The 14,715-nt window shown below is 51.0% G+C and overlaps 1 protein-coding gene and 1 long non-coding RNA gene across 2 annotated transcripts in view; one reads left to right on the top strand and one right to left on the bottom strand.

Annotated features, from left to right (window-relative positions):
• The window catches only part of HUNK (hormonally up-regulated Neu-associated kinase), a 127,380-nt gene extending 118,220 nt beyond the window's left edge, over positions 1–9,160 (bottom strand). Inside the window, exon 1 of the mRNA XM_034948203.3 lies at positions 7,700–9,160. Within this exon, the coding sequence (XP_034804094.1) occupies positions 7,700–7,960 (261 nt within the window). The 5' untranslated portion in view covers positions 7,961–9,160. The remainder of the gene's footprint in view (positions 1–7,699) is intronic.
• Positions 2,639–9,774, top strand: LOC129394951 (uncharacterized). Its single transcript, XR_008622375.2, has 2 exons — positions 2,639–6,057; positions 9,175–9,774. It is a non-coding gene; the product is annotated as an uncharacterized LOC129394951 (long non-coding RNA).
• Positions 9,775–14,715: the final 4,941 nt, after the last annotated feature.

Raw genomic sequence — 14,715 nt, 5'->3', positions numbered from 1 at the left:
TTTGCTCTTGTTACCCAGGCTGGAGTGCAGTGGCACAATCTCGGCTCACTGCAACCTCCACCTCCTTGGTTCAAGCGACTCTCCTGCCTCAGCCTCCCGAGTAGCTGGGATTACAGGAACACACACTTGGCTAATTTTTTTGTATTTTTAGTAGAGACAGGGTTTCACCATGTTGGCCAGGCTGGTCTCAAACTCCTGACTTCAGGTGATCTGCCTTCCTCGGCCTCCCAAAGTGCTGGGATTACATGCGTGAGCCACCACGCCTGGCCATACTTTGTATATTTCAAGGTAACGAGATGAGAGGACTTGATACCAACACATGGAAATGATGACCACTCATATCCAAAATGGGCATGGAAAAGATGCCCGCGTTGTCTATGGTCCATATGGTATGGACTCAGATGAAAAGCCCTGGACTCTGACCCTGTCTCTTTCAGTAAACAGCAAATGCTGGGCTGCACCCCCAGATTCCACATCAGTGCTAAAGAATTGACTCCCCCAGCTGCAGGCTCTCAGCTGTGAGCTCTCCCCAGGAACTGCCCTCAGCAACTGTCCTGTACGAGGCCATGCCCCTTGCCTGGGCAGCCCCCATCAAGGACTGGCCGATGCGGAAATACAAATCCCAGTCCTCTCAACCCAAGTTGGTCAGCTCTGAAGGGCCAGCTCAGCTCCAGCACTCACCACGGCATGGGTGGGGGCTTTGGCTGAGAGCGGTATTGGAGCCCAGCTTCTCCCTCTGCCCAGTGCTGCTTTGCCCCTTCCCTTGCAGAGGTCAGTTCTGAGAGTAATCCCTAAAAGCACATTCATCTCCTTCCCAAGATCCGCTCGCCACAGCCCAATACTGACAGTCTAAAAAGGTGCTGGGGCTTGAACTATGCTCCCCCAAAAGATACCTTCAAGTCCCGTTGGTACCTGTGGATATGATCTTCTTTGGAAATAGGGACTTTGTAGATGTCATCGAGTTAAAATGAGGCAATACTGGATTAGGGTAGACCTACATCCCATGACTGGTGTCCTTATAAAGAGACATAGGAAAAGATTAAGAGACAGAAGAGACACTCAGAGGGAGGAACACTGTGTGAAGACAGACGCAGAGACAGAGCGCTGCAGTCATAAGCCAGAAAATGCCAAAGAGTGCTGGCCACCACCGGAAGCTAGTAAGAGGCAAGGAAGGATTCTCCCTGTGGCTGCAGAGGGAGCATGGCCCTGCCAACACCTTGGTTTTGGATCCTAGCCTCCAGAACTGTGACAGAATAAATTTCCGTTGTTGAAGCCACACAGTGTGTGGTAATTTGTTAGAACCATCCCAGCAAACTCATAGAGAATGTCAGAGAGAAGATCTACTCAGGGCACCCTTCTACGTAATCAAGGCAGGCAAGAACACCAGCAAGCTGGCTGTTACCCCCCCCGCCCCACAACCAGGGCTGCTGCAGGCATCTAACAAGAATGTGCACGGGAGGGGCACCCTGAAAAAAACCGTAAAACACTGTAGCACTGGGCTGGTGCTGGTGATGGAGGAGAGGGAACAGCTCTCTTGAATTCACAGAGGCATCCCCCTGCTCGGGGACTATTCAGTCCCTGTGTTTCTAGCTCTTTCCTGCTGGTCATCGTACCACCCAATGGCACCTCCTATCAGAAAGCGTGAAATTCAATTCAGGTCAGCACTTAGACCAGGGCTAAGTAGAGAAAGAAGTTTCACCCATCAGCTAACATAAGGCCTGGGGATTATCTACGGCTTTCAATTAGCCAAGAGAGCAGGTCTCTCCGTTACCATAAATAATCGACAGAGGGAATATATGTCCCAAGGCAAATGATAACCCTGTGCCCAAGCCTCCTTCCCATGGAGAACACCCCAACCTGTCCCTCTCTTCGGGGGCACACGGCTGCCACTCCCCACCCCTTCTGGGCAGATAAACCCTGGGACGGATGATTGCCGCGCTGACCTCCAATAGCTGGCAGCATGCAGAATTCTATAGTCTCACAGACCTGAGTCGGATTGGTATGCACGGGTAGCTATAGCCGTGACTCAACACCTGCAGAGAAAATGTAGGGTTGTACTCCTCTCCGTGGGCACCATTTCTGCACTGTTGCGCTGACTCAAAGCACCCTTTGAAGTCCGTGGGACCTGTATCAATGAACACTAGGAACCAGGCCCTACGTGCCAATTTCCATCATTCACAAGTACTTCAAAAAGATGAGGCAGGGCAGGAAGTTCAAAAGAATCCGCCCGCAACTGCAGAATGCAATCCTCGAAATTACAGGCACTGCCTTGTCACACAGGGCTCACCAAGCAGGTGCTTTGCAAATGCCTCCTTCTTGCCAAGAAGTCCCTGCCAAGGATTAATAGGAATTTCCAGTTCTCTAAGCATTTCTTGTTCCTCAGAGCGATTACCCCTAAACTTCCAGCACTTCAAAAATACAGGATTTAGCACCTGTTTGTTTCAGAAATACTTGCTAAAAACAGATCTGCCAAAAGGCCACCTCTAAAATTAGTCATATTTCCTGCTCTGCAAAACATAGTAAATCGTATTTTTAGTAACTCCTTCACTCCAGGTATCTGGCACTGTCATGCTCTAAGCATGATTACTGGCAACTTAGTAAGCAGGCAACCCTTACTCTTAGCCTAAAAATAGTTCCGATGGAAGTGACAAGCCGGCTTATTATTTTTTAACCAAGGGTTAGAACAAGATATTTCAACAGCTTAACCAATCATTTTATGTACTCAACTTTGTATCTCAGTGAGACTCAATCACAAAAAAGGTAACAGTGGCATGGACTGTCTGTTCTTGTTCTGTAGTTTGCCTGCCTACAACACTGGCTCAATACCTGAGATACACCTACTCTTTTCTCAATTCAGCTTTTCCAACTATATTTTTTCAACTTTTATCAATTTTTTACAAAACATAATAACCTGTCATGTGCCAGAGACCATGCCTCTCGTAGGTATCACGAACCATCACCAGGGTTCAAGCAATTCTCATGTGTCAGCCACCCAAGTAGCTGGGACTACAGGTGTGCACCACCACACCCAGCTAATTTTTGTGTTTTTAGTAGAGATGGGGTTTCTCCATGTTGGCCAGGCTGGTCTCAAACTCCTGACCTCAAATGATCCACCCACCTCGGCCTCCCAAAGTGCTGGGATTACAGGCATGAGCCACCGCGTCCAGCCACTAAACCAAACTTCTAAGGAATTATCCAAATATATTGCTGATGATAAAGGACCATTGTTTTACTGATTCCTTACAAACATTATTTATAATGTCTGTATTAGAAACATTATACGTGGTTTCTAAGTTGCTTCATTTAAAGTTTAACGTTTATGGAAATTTAAAATCTTAAACTCTTTTTTTTTTTTTTTTTGAGATGGAGTCTCATTCTGTCACCCAGGCTGGAGTGCAGTGGCACGATCTAGGCTCACTGCAACCTCCACCTCCCACATTCAAGCGATTCTCCTGCTGCAGCCTCCAAAGTAGCTGGGATTACAGGTATGCACCACCACACCTGGCTAATGTTTGCATTTTTATTAGAGACAGGGTTTCACCATGTTGGCCAGGCTGATCTAGAACTCCTGACCTCAAGTGATCCACCCACCTTGGCCTCCCAAAGTGCTGGGATTACAGGCATGAGCCACCACGTCTGTCCTGTTTCTGGACCTCACTTCAATTTTCTGTAAGTCACTTTCCTTATTCTGTCGACAGTTGATATTATCTGATCATGCAGCAGCCCCCAAGTCACTCTGTCTGGTTGGGGGCCAGGGCGGGGGGCACCTGTTATGTGCCAGAGACCATGCCTCTCATAGGTATCACAAATCAATACCAGGCTCTGCAAGCACAACCACTCCAGGTGTTTCAAAGTCATTACCCCATACTGTTGCTCAACAGCTTTGCTCTTCGTCTCAAAGCCAGAGAGTGGTACTTTTCAGAATCTGGTTTTGTGATCATTTTCCCTGGTCTAATCATCAACTTTGGTCAAAGACACTCAGCCCTGACTGTGAAGGTACCTATTAAGAGTTTCACATGGCCAAGTGAACTATTTATTTTTAAAGCCAGATTAACAGAGATTGCATTAACTCAAAGGAGGACACAATTAGGTCTCAGCCGCAAGCCATCTTTGCTTTACAAGCAGTAAAAGAGCCATCTAGATTCAAATGGCTTCTAAACAAACAACTTCAGAGGAAAAGCAGGCAAAAGATTGTCCTACAGGCAGTGGTGGCAAAAGGAGCCTCTTGATGAGATCAAATTGAAACCTAAAAGGAAAGTTGGGAAAAACTGGCTCCCTTTGTCATCTGGACTCAGACAGTGATTCCCAGCAAACCATGAAGGATTTCACCCAAAGCTTTTTGGAAGTGTAACCAAGTCGAAACACAACACGCTACACACACACACACCCCCCCATACCAAATGCCTTCAACCAGCAATGCCCTAGATTTTAGCACAAATCACCCAAAACTAATTCTCACAGTTTGAGAATGCAGCTATGAAGCAGGCCAAACTTGGGGTGCCCTCTCAACTTCGGTTTCCCTATGCCCTCTTTCAGCTTTTTCATGGACTGATTTCCCAAGACAAGCTGCCCTGAATCCTTTCGCTCCACGTGGGCTGGGAGTACTTCTCACTACAGTATTAATGACTTCATTCCCCTCCTAATGTGGAATGGATCCTTTATAAAAGGATGGGCCAGGTGCAGTGGCTCACATCTGTAATCGTAGCACTTTGGGAGGCCAAGGTGGGAGGATCACTTGAGGCCAGGAGTTGGAGACCAGCCTGAGCAACACAGTGAGACCCCTGTCTTTACAAAAAATTAAAAAAATAAAAAGATAGGACAGGAGAAAAGTGAAATTCTAAATCCAAAATGTACACACCCCAAGAAAAGAAGAATTAATGAGGGAGAGAGGCCTCCCTGGGTCACCCACAGTGTGGGACACTGGAGGTTTAATGACCTCCTTTTCCTCAGCTCTGCTCACTGGAGGAAACTTTCCCCAGGCCAAAATCATCTTAGTAGCTCACCTTTTAAAAGAACTTCAGGTTGTAAATAGCCTGAGGCTGTGGTCATCTTTGTTTTGGCCTTAATTAGGCATCACCCAAAACTAGAGTGGGGATGAGGACTCATTTTAATTTAGCAATCTTTCTCAGAGTCAAGCATACACACACAACCATTTTAATCCCTACGATCTGCTAAAACCCGAATCTATTAGTTAAGCATTAAAGGTGCTGGATTTGGGAGATAAATGCTATGAATGACACCATTGTTTCTTTAAAGCCAGCAACTGAGTGAACTAAAATCCAGATTTCTCCCAATGCCCGCAATCCCTGGAGCACTGATTCTCCCCGCTGGGGAGGAGCATCCCGGGAAAACCAAGTTTTTCAACACAGACACCTCTCCCCTGCCTCCTTCTCCACCCAAAGAACCACCATCCTTACCCGCAGTCCACCAATGGGGAATAATTTTACATCCAATTAACATCTCCTGTCATTGCAACAATGAAGTGAGATTCATCATTCAAGAAAGGTAAGATGGGAGGGAAAGGGGAGTGGGCACCTGGGGGAGCAGCGAGTCTCTTCATGTGAATCCTATTTGGGCAGGAATTCCCTGCATGTCGGGGTTCCCAGTGGGCCCAGCACAGAGCTCCAGAACCCAAGCGCTGGCTGAGCTCTGAATCCACCCCCAGGCAGTTCAGCCAAAGCCAAGAGTTCTATGGTGCAAAAATGCGCTGCTACAGAGCCAGAGGCACAGCACAACACAGCAAGGTGGAGAGAAGCCAGAAAAGAAGTCTGTGCACCAGGGCAGGCGAGAAGAATGTACTTGCAGTGTTTGCCATGACGTTGTGAGCATAAAGACTCGCTTCTTTCCGTTATGTTTAGAGAGGAAATATGCACAACCAGCCTGAATCCTATACGTTTCCAATGAAAATAAACTTCCATCGCCAGTGCCAACAGGAATTTACACAGGGCCAGGAGAAGAGAGCTCACTCTAATTAGCCGCATCCTCGCGCCCTAAACGGACCCGCAGTGTGGAAGTCAGACAGCTCACTACGAATCGAATCGAATCGAATCGAGGAGTGTAAGTGTGCCTCGCTCCCTGCGGACTAGAACGAGGTTTGGAGGTTTTTCCTTTTTCTTTGAAGAGTTACTCAAGTTCATACTGAACGCTCCTTTTTTGCATGGGAATTCAGGCAGGAGGCACCTCTAAAAACTACTCACTCTAACCCCACATACCCATAATAAAGCGGTGCCTCACTCAAAACGGCTGTAGGGAACACAGGGAAAATGACAAGGGTGACGGAGACCTGCATTCACAGGCAAAAGGCCCCAAGACAAAGAGGGGAAATGGGGTGGGGAGTGAACTACAGGTGGGGTGAGGCTAGAGACAGGCAGGAAGGGCAGGTTGGCCCTGTGACCAGGGGTTTCACAGGGCAGCCCCAGGCTGGGCAGAGGCCCCCAGGTCGGAAGGCAGAGGGCTCGGCTCCCAGGCCACCTGCTCGGTTGGGAAGTGAACTCCGCCTTCCCTCCTTGCGGCTGACGCCTCCCTGACCCACGGACCACACAAAGGAGCTGGTCCCCCTCCAGGTTTGAGCCACCCCCAGCCTGGGGGCAGTCTTGAGCCCGAGATGACAGGAGCTTGGGACAGCTCCAGCCTGGATTGGCTCTGAGCTCGGGCAGCTCCAGCCTGGGGTGACCCGGCCTCAAAAGCGAGTCACCAGCTCTTGGGTTTCTTCTCACAGCTCTAAGTTACACCTTCCATCTACCTGCCCCTCGCCTGGCAAGGGTTCACAACCATCTAACTTCCAACAAGGCTGGAGAGGTGCCCCTTTCGGTCTCGCGGAGGTCCCCTTTCCTTTCCCCTCTTCTAGAAAGATAAGAAGGTATCTCCCAGTCTCTGGGGGGAGGTATCTGTAGCTCTGTTCCTGCCAGTAGCAGGGTCTTCACTGCAGCTCCCACCCTGAGGCTGGAGGGCACAGAGGAGCTGGGGGAACGGAGAGAAGGGGATGAGACGGAGAGAAGGGGATGAGAATGGCGGGGATGAGAATGGTGGGTGATGAGGGGGCAGGGGTGGGAGGGTTGAGTGGATGGAGAGGAGCACAGGTTGAGGGATGGACAAGTGGAGGGCGGAGGCAAAAACCCTCCTCTGAGCACGAAAAATTCCCTAGCTGCCAAAAAAAAAAAATCCCTAGCTGCCGGAGCCCACAGGTGGGAAGGAATGCAGGATCTCAGCCTTCTCCCACCTCCTCCGAGAGCCCAGGACGGGGATCAGACTCTAAGCTCCCCCAGAGGCTGGCGGTTAGCTTTCCTGCTCCCCCCGCCCCCCGACATAAGAGCCCACCTCCTCTAGCCCTGGTTCCCGCCTCGCCACGGATCCGCCGCCCCTGCCGGCCTGAAGGGCAGAGGGGCCCCATCCCGCCCCTCGCGCTAGTGTCCGCCAGGCGGCGCCCTTCCACGAGCAGAACGGCCGCGCGGGACGCTTCCCGCGGCAAGGCCGTCCCCTCCCAAGCCCCCAGCCCCCGGGCAGCGGACCGCAGGCCGCCCTTCGGGAAAGGCTGCGAGATGCTGAGCGCGCGTTTTAACCCAACAGGAAAGCCGGGCGGAGGGGGAAGGCGCTTGGCCCGGGACTGCACACTGGGACTCCCAGTGCAGTGCTCCCCGCGGGGTCCTGGCCGCCGACTACCGCCCCTGTGCCCCAGCCCCACGGCGCCCGGGAGACTCACCTTCTCCCCGGTCAGCACGTGCAGCCCCTCGCGCACCTTGGCGAAGGAGCCCTCGCCCAGCTTCCTGCTGCCGATGAGGTAGTTGCCCACGCGCTTGTGGTGCTGGAAGTCGCGGAGCCGCTCGCGGGGCACGCCGCTCACCCAGGCAGGCAGGAAACTTCCCTCGCAGGCCGCCGCGGGCCTGGCCGCGTCCTCCGCGCCGCCGCCGCCCCCAGGCGCCGCCGGCTCCCCTAGGAGCCCGTCCCCCGCCGCCGCCGGCATCGCGCTCGCCCGCGGTCCGCGCGGCTCCTGCTCGTCTCCCGCGCTCGCAGCTCCTCCTCCCCAGGCTCTTCGGCTTCTCCCGACGCCGCCCTGGGCCCAGCCCCGCCCGGGTCTCCGCACCCAGCGCCCGGGGCCGCCGCGATCACGCCCCCCGCGCCGCCCAGCGAGGCGCGCAGACAATAGCGGCTGCCCAGGGGACGCGGGACCGGGGACCCCGCCCCCAAAAGTTCTTCCTCGGAGGGTCGCCCGGGCCCCTTTCAGGACACCAGGATCCCGCCCCGGGTCCCGTCCAGGAAGCTAATGACAGTCGCCCTGCTCGGGCGCGCGGGGTGGGGCGCGGTCCGGCGGCGCTTGGTTCCCGGGGTCCGGGTGCCTGGGTCCGGGAGCCCGGGTGCCTCCGCAGCCTCCGCCTCGCCGCCGCCGTCTGGCCCGCACGGGCTTGGGTCGGGCTCCCGCGATCGCTCCTAGCCGTGCGCTGGGCGGCCGCTCCCGCCGGAGAGAAGCGCGCGGCGGGCTGCAGGCGCCCTCTGGAAGGCAGCAGAAGAAAGCCCCATTCAGTTTGAATTTGCAGAAATTTAATCCGCTCGCGGGCGGCGGGAACAGATGCGAGCTCCACTCCGCAGCCCGTGCACTTTCAAATCCCTAGTAGCCCCTCCTTCCCCGCGCGCCACAGTCAAACTCGACCCTCGCTGGAGAGGGGAGGGCCCGGGGAGGGGAGCGGCGGAGTGGACGGAGGAGCCACCTGAGCGCCAGACAGGGAGACCCTGCGCGGCCTCGGAGGCGCGCGCTCCCGGGCCGCCCAGGTCGGGCCGCCTCCGGCTGCGCCTCTTGCCCGGATTCTGGGCTTGGGTTTTCTGGACCTTTCGGCGGTGAAATCCCCCACTGGCCGCACCCACCCGGGGCAGGGGGAAGGGGGAAGGCTCTCGAACTCCGTAGACTGTGGGTCGGGTTGCGTGCCCGGCCCTGAGTCCGCCACACAGTAGGGCCCCCTGGACCTGGGGTGGAAGGATAGATGGATGGCTGGAAGAAAGGGTGGGGAGGCGGCCAGGCGTCTGCCCGGGCTCGCACGCAGCCTGGTTGGCTGTGTTGGAGGAGGCGCAGCCACAGCAGTAATAGTAGCTAGCAGCAGCAATGTAGGAACCAGGGCGTTTGCTGCCTCTGCTTGTAGCTTACACCTTCTTTGCCTTCCATTGAAATGATGCCTGTGATTGCAGGAGGTGGACCGGCGCTCGCCTCTCTTCGATGCTTTTGTTCTGCAAGCGCTGTGACCGTGCTCATCGCATAAACAATTGCAACTGCCCTGACGACACTGGACCCTCTCCCAGGATCCCCAACGTCTTCTCAAACCGAAAATGAAGAATCTTGTGAGGGAGAAGGAGGAGGGTAGGTAGGAGGAGGCATTTACAAAATGCTACCTGTTGAGGTGCCCGCATTTGATGGAAACTTCACCCCGATCATGCAACATCAGAGCTGAAAGGAAGGATTTGGTCCTAACAAAGTTCCTTTCATTGTTTATTCCTGAGTAAACAAGTATGACATCGACCCATAGCAATGCTTTGAGACTGGGGGTGGGGGGTGGGGGGAACAACAGCTGTCATCAATCCAGTGTCTGGGGGGCTCGCTGACCCATCTGAAGAGGGACGCAGAGAAACGCCTGCTTTCAATACATCTAATTTTAAATACGCTACTATATTCATCCACCTACCTGTTACAAGTCACCAGCCTCAGTTATTATGACTGAACATACTGCGTTTTCTGTTGTTCTGTCTCATTGTTCCAGTTTACCAATATTAAAGATACAGCTTAAAATGTTTTTCTTGCTGTGCTTAAGGGACTTCTTTGCTCCCACCGGCCTTGACTATTTCAGTAAGGTTCATTCAATCCTTTTAATATCTCTAATTCAGTAATCAAATCTTAAGAGGACAGTTGCATGGGAGGGGAATGGTAACTAGCATGGTGCCAGCAGAATAGATGTCCAGCGACTGTCTAAAGAATGAGGAATATGGAGCTCACTTTGGGGTAAAAACCACTCTGAGGCTGGTCGTGGTGGCTCACGCCTGTAATCCTAGCACTTTGGGAGGCCGAGGCGGGTAGATCACGAGGTCAGGAGTTCAAGACCAGCCTGGCCAAGATGGTGAAACCCTGTCTCTACTAGAAATACAAAAATTAGCCGGGCGTGGTGGCGGGCACCTGTAATCCCAGCTACTCGGGAGGCTGAGGCAGAGAATTGCTTGAATCCAGGAGGCGAAGGTTGCAGTGAGCTGAAATCTTGCCACTGCACTCCAGCCTGGGCGACAGAGCAAGACTCCTTCTCAAAAAAAAAAAAAAAAAAAAAAAAAAACCGCTCTGAATCTTCCATCAGAAACAGTTTGGGAGTCCACCCAATGTTGTGTTAATAGAGTATGATTTTTTTTAATGTTAGGACATGCACTCTTTATGAAAATTTAGAGATTTATTTATTAAGGTTTAAGGGAAATTTCAGAGACTGTTCCCCAAAGTATTTTTATGGTCTAAAAAAAAAAAGTTTCATAAAAATGGTGGATGACATTTACAATGAAATAGAGATTTTCTTTCCTTTTAATTATCCTCTCAGGGTAGAGGTCAGGAAAGGGGTGAAGAAGAGAGAAAATCCAGGCCCATTAAATCTTTTTCAAGCCTGCTGCCTGGGTTTGATTCAAGTTCACTGCTAATTCCATAAGCTGGGATGGATGCCAAAGAGAAGTCCAAATCCTATCCGTGCTCCCCTTTGTAACTGGTTTTGGAACTACAAGTCCTAGTCTCTGAAATGGCCTGTTTAACAAGAAATCACCCCAGAAATGTCTTTATGTAAAACAGATTAGTACACAATATATTGCCCTCATATTCAGTGTGCAGAAAGCATCTGATTATTTAATGCAACAGTAATGCAGCCTTGAAAATTCTCTGCTAATTAGCCCAAACTAATTTCTAGCCTTATCCTCCTGCGGAGTTCCGGAGTTCCCGGGTAGGGGGTGGTGCTGGCCGGGATCCGGCCTCCCTACTGCCACACCTTTGCCTGTGCCTTGCCCGCCCACAGTCTGCTGTCTCCAACTCATTTCCACCTAGCACAGGTGTTCCCTTTCCCATGAAGCCCTCCCCAACCAATAAGCTGCAAGAAGCCCATCTCCCTCTGTTGTCTCTTAGTTCATATAGTCATTTCACATTCCTCTTATGTCCTGTAGTACTTATTATCTATGACTTTCTTTTCTTTTAGGCTCATTGAGGACAGGAGCTGTGTCTAATTTCATTATTTGCCCTACAGTACCTAGCACAGTGTCTGAGACATGATCATTGTTCAGTAAATATCTGTTGAATAAATGAATGAAAGTAATCATTCACTGATTCTCAAGTGAGGTTTTACTGCTCCTGAGAGCAAGACCCCATCAAGTCCTGGGGGAGAGAAGTTACCAGTGACTTTCTAAAAGCATTTTTAGGTGCATTGTTGGTTGCCTTTGGGGATCAACAAATATAATTGTTTGTCTTGTCGAAGATGGATCATTCTCTAACTTGGATGAGTTAACCCTTTCAGAAACAGGACCAATCCCAGTGGGCTGTGAAGCCTCGGGAAGCTTTCTCAGTTGACTCGTACCAGCTGCTTCCTTCCTTCCCTTTTCCTTCCCCATCTCCTCGCCCCATATGGCTGGGAGACTGCCTCTGTGCTCCCACAGAACGCCAGCTTCTACACCCAGCTGGAAGCAGTCAAAGACAATTAGAAGTAATCAGGCTGGCACAGCCAGGAAATGAGAGTTGGCTAGAAGGGGTTAGGCTGGCAGAAGCAGTCTGGTAACTGGAGAAGGAACGGATGGCAAAGCAAAGACGGCAGACATGGATCAACTTTGCCTGGAAGACATCCTGTGAACTCTATATGTTCATGTTCCCAAAACAAAGTGTCCCATAAATAACAGACTGGACTTGAACCCGTGTCCCCAGAGTTCATGTCCAGCATTATTCTTTCACAACACCCAGCTGTTGAACGTGCACAATGCAATGGCTGAGGAAGAAAGGGTTCCTCAGGCATAAAGACTCGTGTGCAAAGGCAGCCCAGTGTGCTATTGCAGAGTACGCTGCTGCCAGCATCCCCACAATGAAATGCTTCTCTAAAAATGAGTCGTGACACTTACCTTTTGATGCTTCAGTTTCCTTAAGCTGCAAAAATGGGATATTAAGGAATTGTGTGGAGTCAATCAGATTGTGCACACAAAGCACTCAGATCAGTGCCTGGCACATTATAAGTACAAGGTGAACTTTGGCTTTCACACCTTCCATCAATACTACTATCATCATCATAAACTAAGAGAAGTCACTCAAGAATGCCCCAGAGGTCCACCAGCACAATTGCCCCGGTAGCTGATGAATCCAAAGGCATAATCTCCAGGTTGGATCTCTTCCCTGAAACCAGAGTCCTATGTCAACCCTCTTCAACTCTGCCAGGCTGTCTGATAGGATCTCACTCACATTTAACTTGGGATACACACACACACACACACACGTACCCACACACACACCCCTCTATGCTTCTTTCCTAAGGCTTCACCCAAATTCACCCCAAAATTTAGCAGTCATCCTTTGCTTCCTCTGCTTCTCGATCCTCATATCCAACCCATCAGCAAATCCTATACCCGCCTGTGACCCTTTCTCCCACTTCCTAAGTGGCATCCTTTGCTTCACCAAAGCCAAAATCAGTTCTTCAAAATGGGAATCGGTAATCCCAGCACTTAAGGAGGCCAAGGAGGGAAGATCACCTGAGGTCAGGAGTTCAAGACCAGCCTGGCCAACATGGCGGAACCCCATCTCTACTAAAAATACAAAAATTAGCCGGGCGTGGTGGCAGGCACCTGTAATCCCAGCTACTCGGGAGGCTGAGGCAGGGAGAATCGCTTGAACCCCGGAGGCAGAGGTTGCAGTGAGCCAAGATCATGCCATTGCACTCTAGCCTGGGCGACAGAGCAAGACTCCATCTCAAAAAAAAAAAAAAAAAAAGGGAATCAGATCATATCACTTCCCTGCACTCAAAAGCTGTTCAACAGACCCCTGCAGAAAAGATTCCCCAAGCACTTTGTCATGATATGGCCCTGCCCCCCTCTTCACTGTCACCTCCTGGGAGCCAGACACCAAGCTCTTCCCTGCTTCAAAGGCTTTACCTCTGTGTCTTTGTCTGCTCAGACTGCCATAACAAAACACCTAGACTGGGCAGCTTAAACACCAGACATTTCTTTCTTATTGTTCTGAGGAATCCAAGATTTAGGTTCCAGCAGATATACATATATAGAGATTTACTCTAAGGAATTGACTCACATGATGATGGAGACTGAGAAGTCCAGAACGAAAGTGCTAGCAGATTCAGCTCCTGATGAAGGCTGTCCTCCCGGCTGACAGATGAGTGCTCTCGCCATGTGCTCTCATGGCAGAAAGACACACAGCCCTGGTCTCTTCTTCTTTTTATAAGGACACCAGTCGGATCATGAGGGTCCCACTTTCATGCTCTCAATTAAGCCTAAATGCCTTCCAAAGGTCTCACCTCCAAATACCATCACATCAGAGGTCACAGCTGCAATGTATGAACTTGGGCCGGGGGGATACAAACATTCAGTTCATGACACTCTGCCAACAATACACTTCTTCAACATTGCTGAAGTTTCTTGCTTCATTCAGGGCTCTGCTCTCTCAATCAGAAAATCAGAAATCAGGCAGACTGTCCCAGGGTCGCTAATCGCCACACTCAACTTTTCATGTCATTCATCATTAGCTAACAGAAGAATGTGCATTCACTTGTTTATGTGTTTATTCTCTCTCTCTCTCTCTCATTTAATGTCCATGAAGCGAGGGACTTTGTATCCCAACACCCATGCACACTGTTCAGCAATGGCAATGCGGAGCTTCATCTCAACTCTTCATCTGTCCATGTGGGAGAGGAAGGAGTTGCTGAGCTTTGTGTGGTTGTGGCACTGCAGCATGATGGTGTACAGATGGTGACACCAGGCCAACCTCCTGCAGCTGCTTCCCAGCAGCCACTGAGCTGATATTCAAGAAGAAAAAGGTGCATTCTTCAAACAAGATGCTGATGGCTTCTCACGGGACTCATCACAGTTGTACCTCCATCGGTCTCCAAAAGCTGAATGTAATGGCTATTTCAGTAAGAAAAATGTACCTGCCACCTCCCGACTACAGATGGGCCCAGGGCTTTAGGACGTCTTGATGTGTGGTCTCTTCCTGTAAATCCCTGATGGAGGCTATTGAGAAGGAATGGAACTTTAAATATTCTATAGGAAAAGGCCATCACACATACTGATCTGGACCATTCCCCCTTGTATGCATGTCTCATTCTAAAGTGGCTTCCCATCTTACACTGACACCAACATCATCCCTATGGCCCTGCCAGGCCCAGCACAATCTGCATCCCACCCTGCAGGGCTCATCTCTCTTCTCTCTTCCCTCATCTCATCATGTCTCTGATCTCACTTCCTCCTATTCACTGCCCTCCAGCCACACTGACCTGTGTGTGGGACCCACTCCCCCAGCGGGCTCTTTTTACTTTTTTGGAATATTATTCCAAGAAATATCTGTAGAGCTGGCTTCCTCACCATCTTCTGGTCTTTGCTCAAATGTTACCTTCTCTGTGGGCCTTTTCTCTGACCTTTTCTCTCTGATGCAAATTTCCCCTGGGCTACGCCCCACTCCCCTGCACCCCACCTCCTTATCCCCTTCCCTGCTTTATTTTCCTTCACGGCACTTATTGC

The sequence above is a fragment of the Pan paniscus genome, chromosome 22 (genome assembly GCF_029289425.2).
Source record: "Pan paniscus chromosome 22, NHGRI_mPanPan1-v2.0_pri, whole genome shotgun sequence".
In the NCBI taxonomy this organism is placed as follows: domain Eukaryota; kingdom Metazoa; phylum Chordata; class Mammalia; order Primates; family Hominidae; genus Pan; species Pan paniscus.
This window is presented reverse-complemented; position numbering and strand designations above follow the sequence as displayed.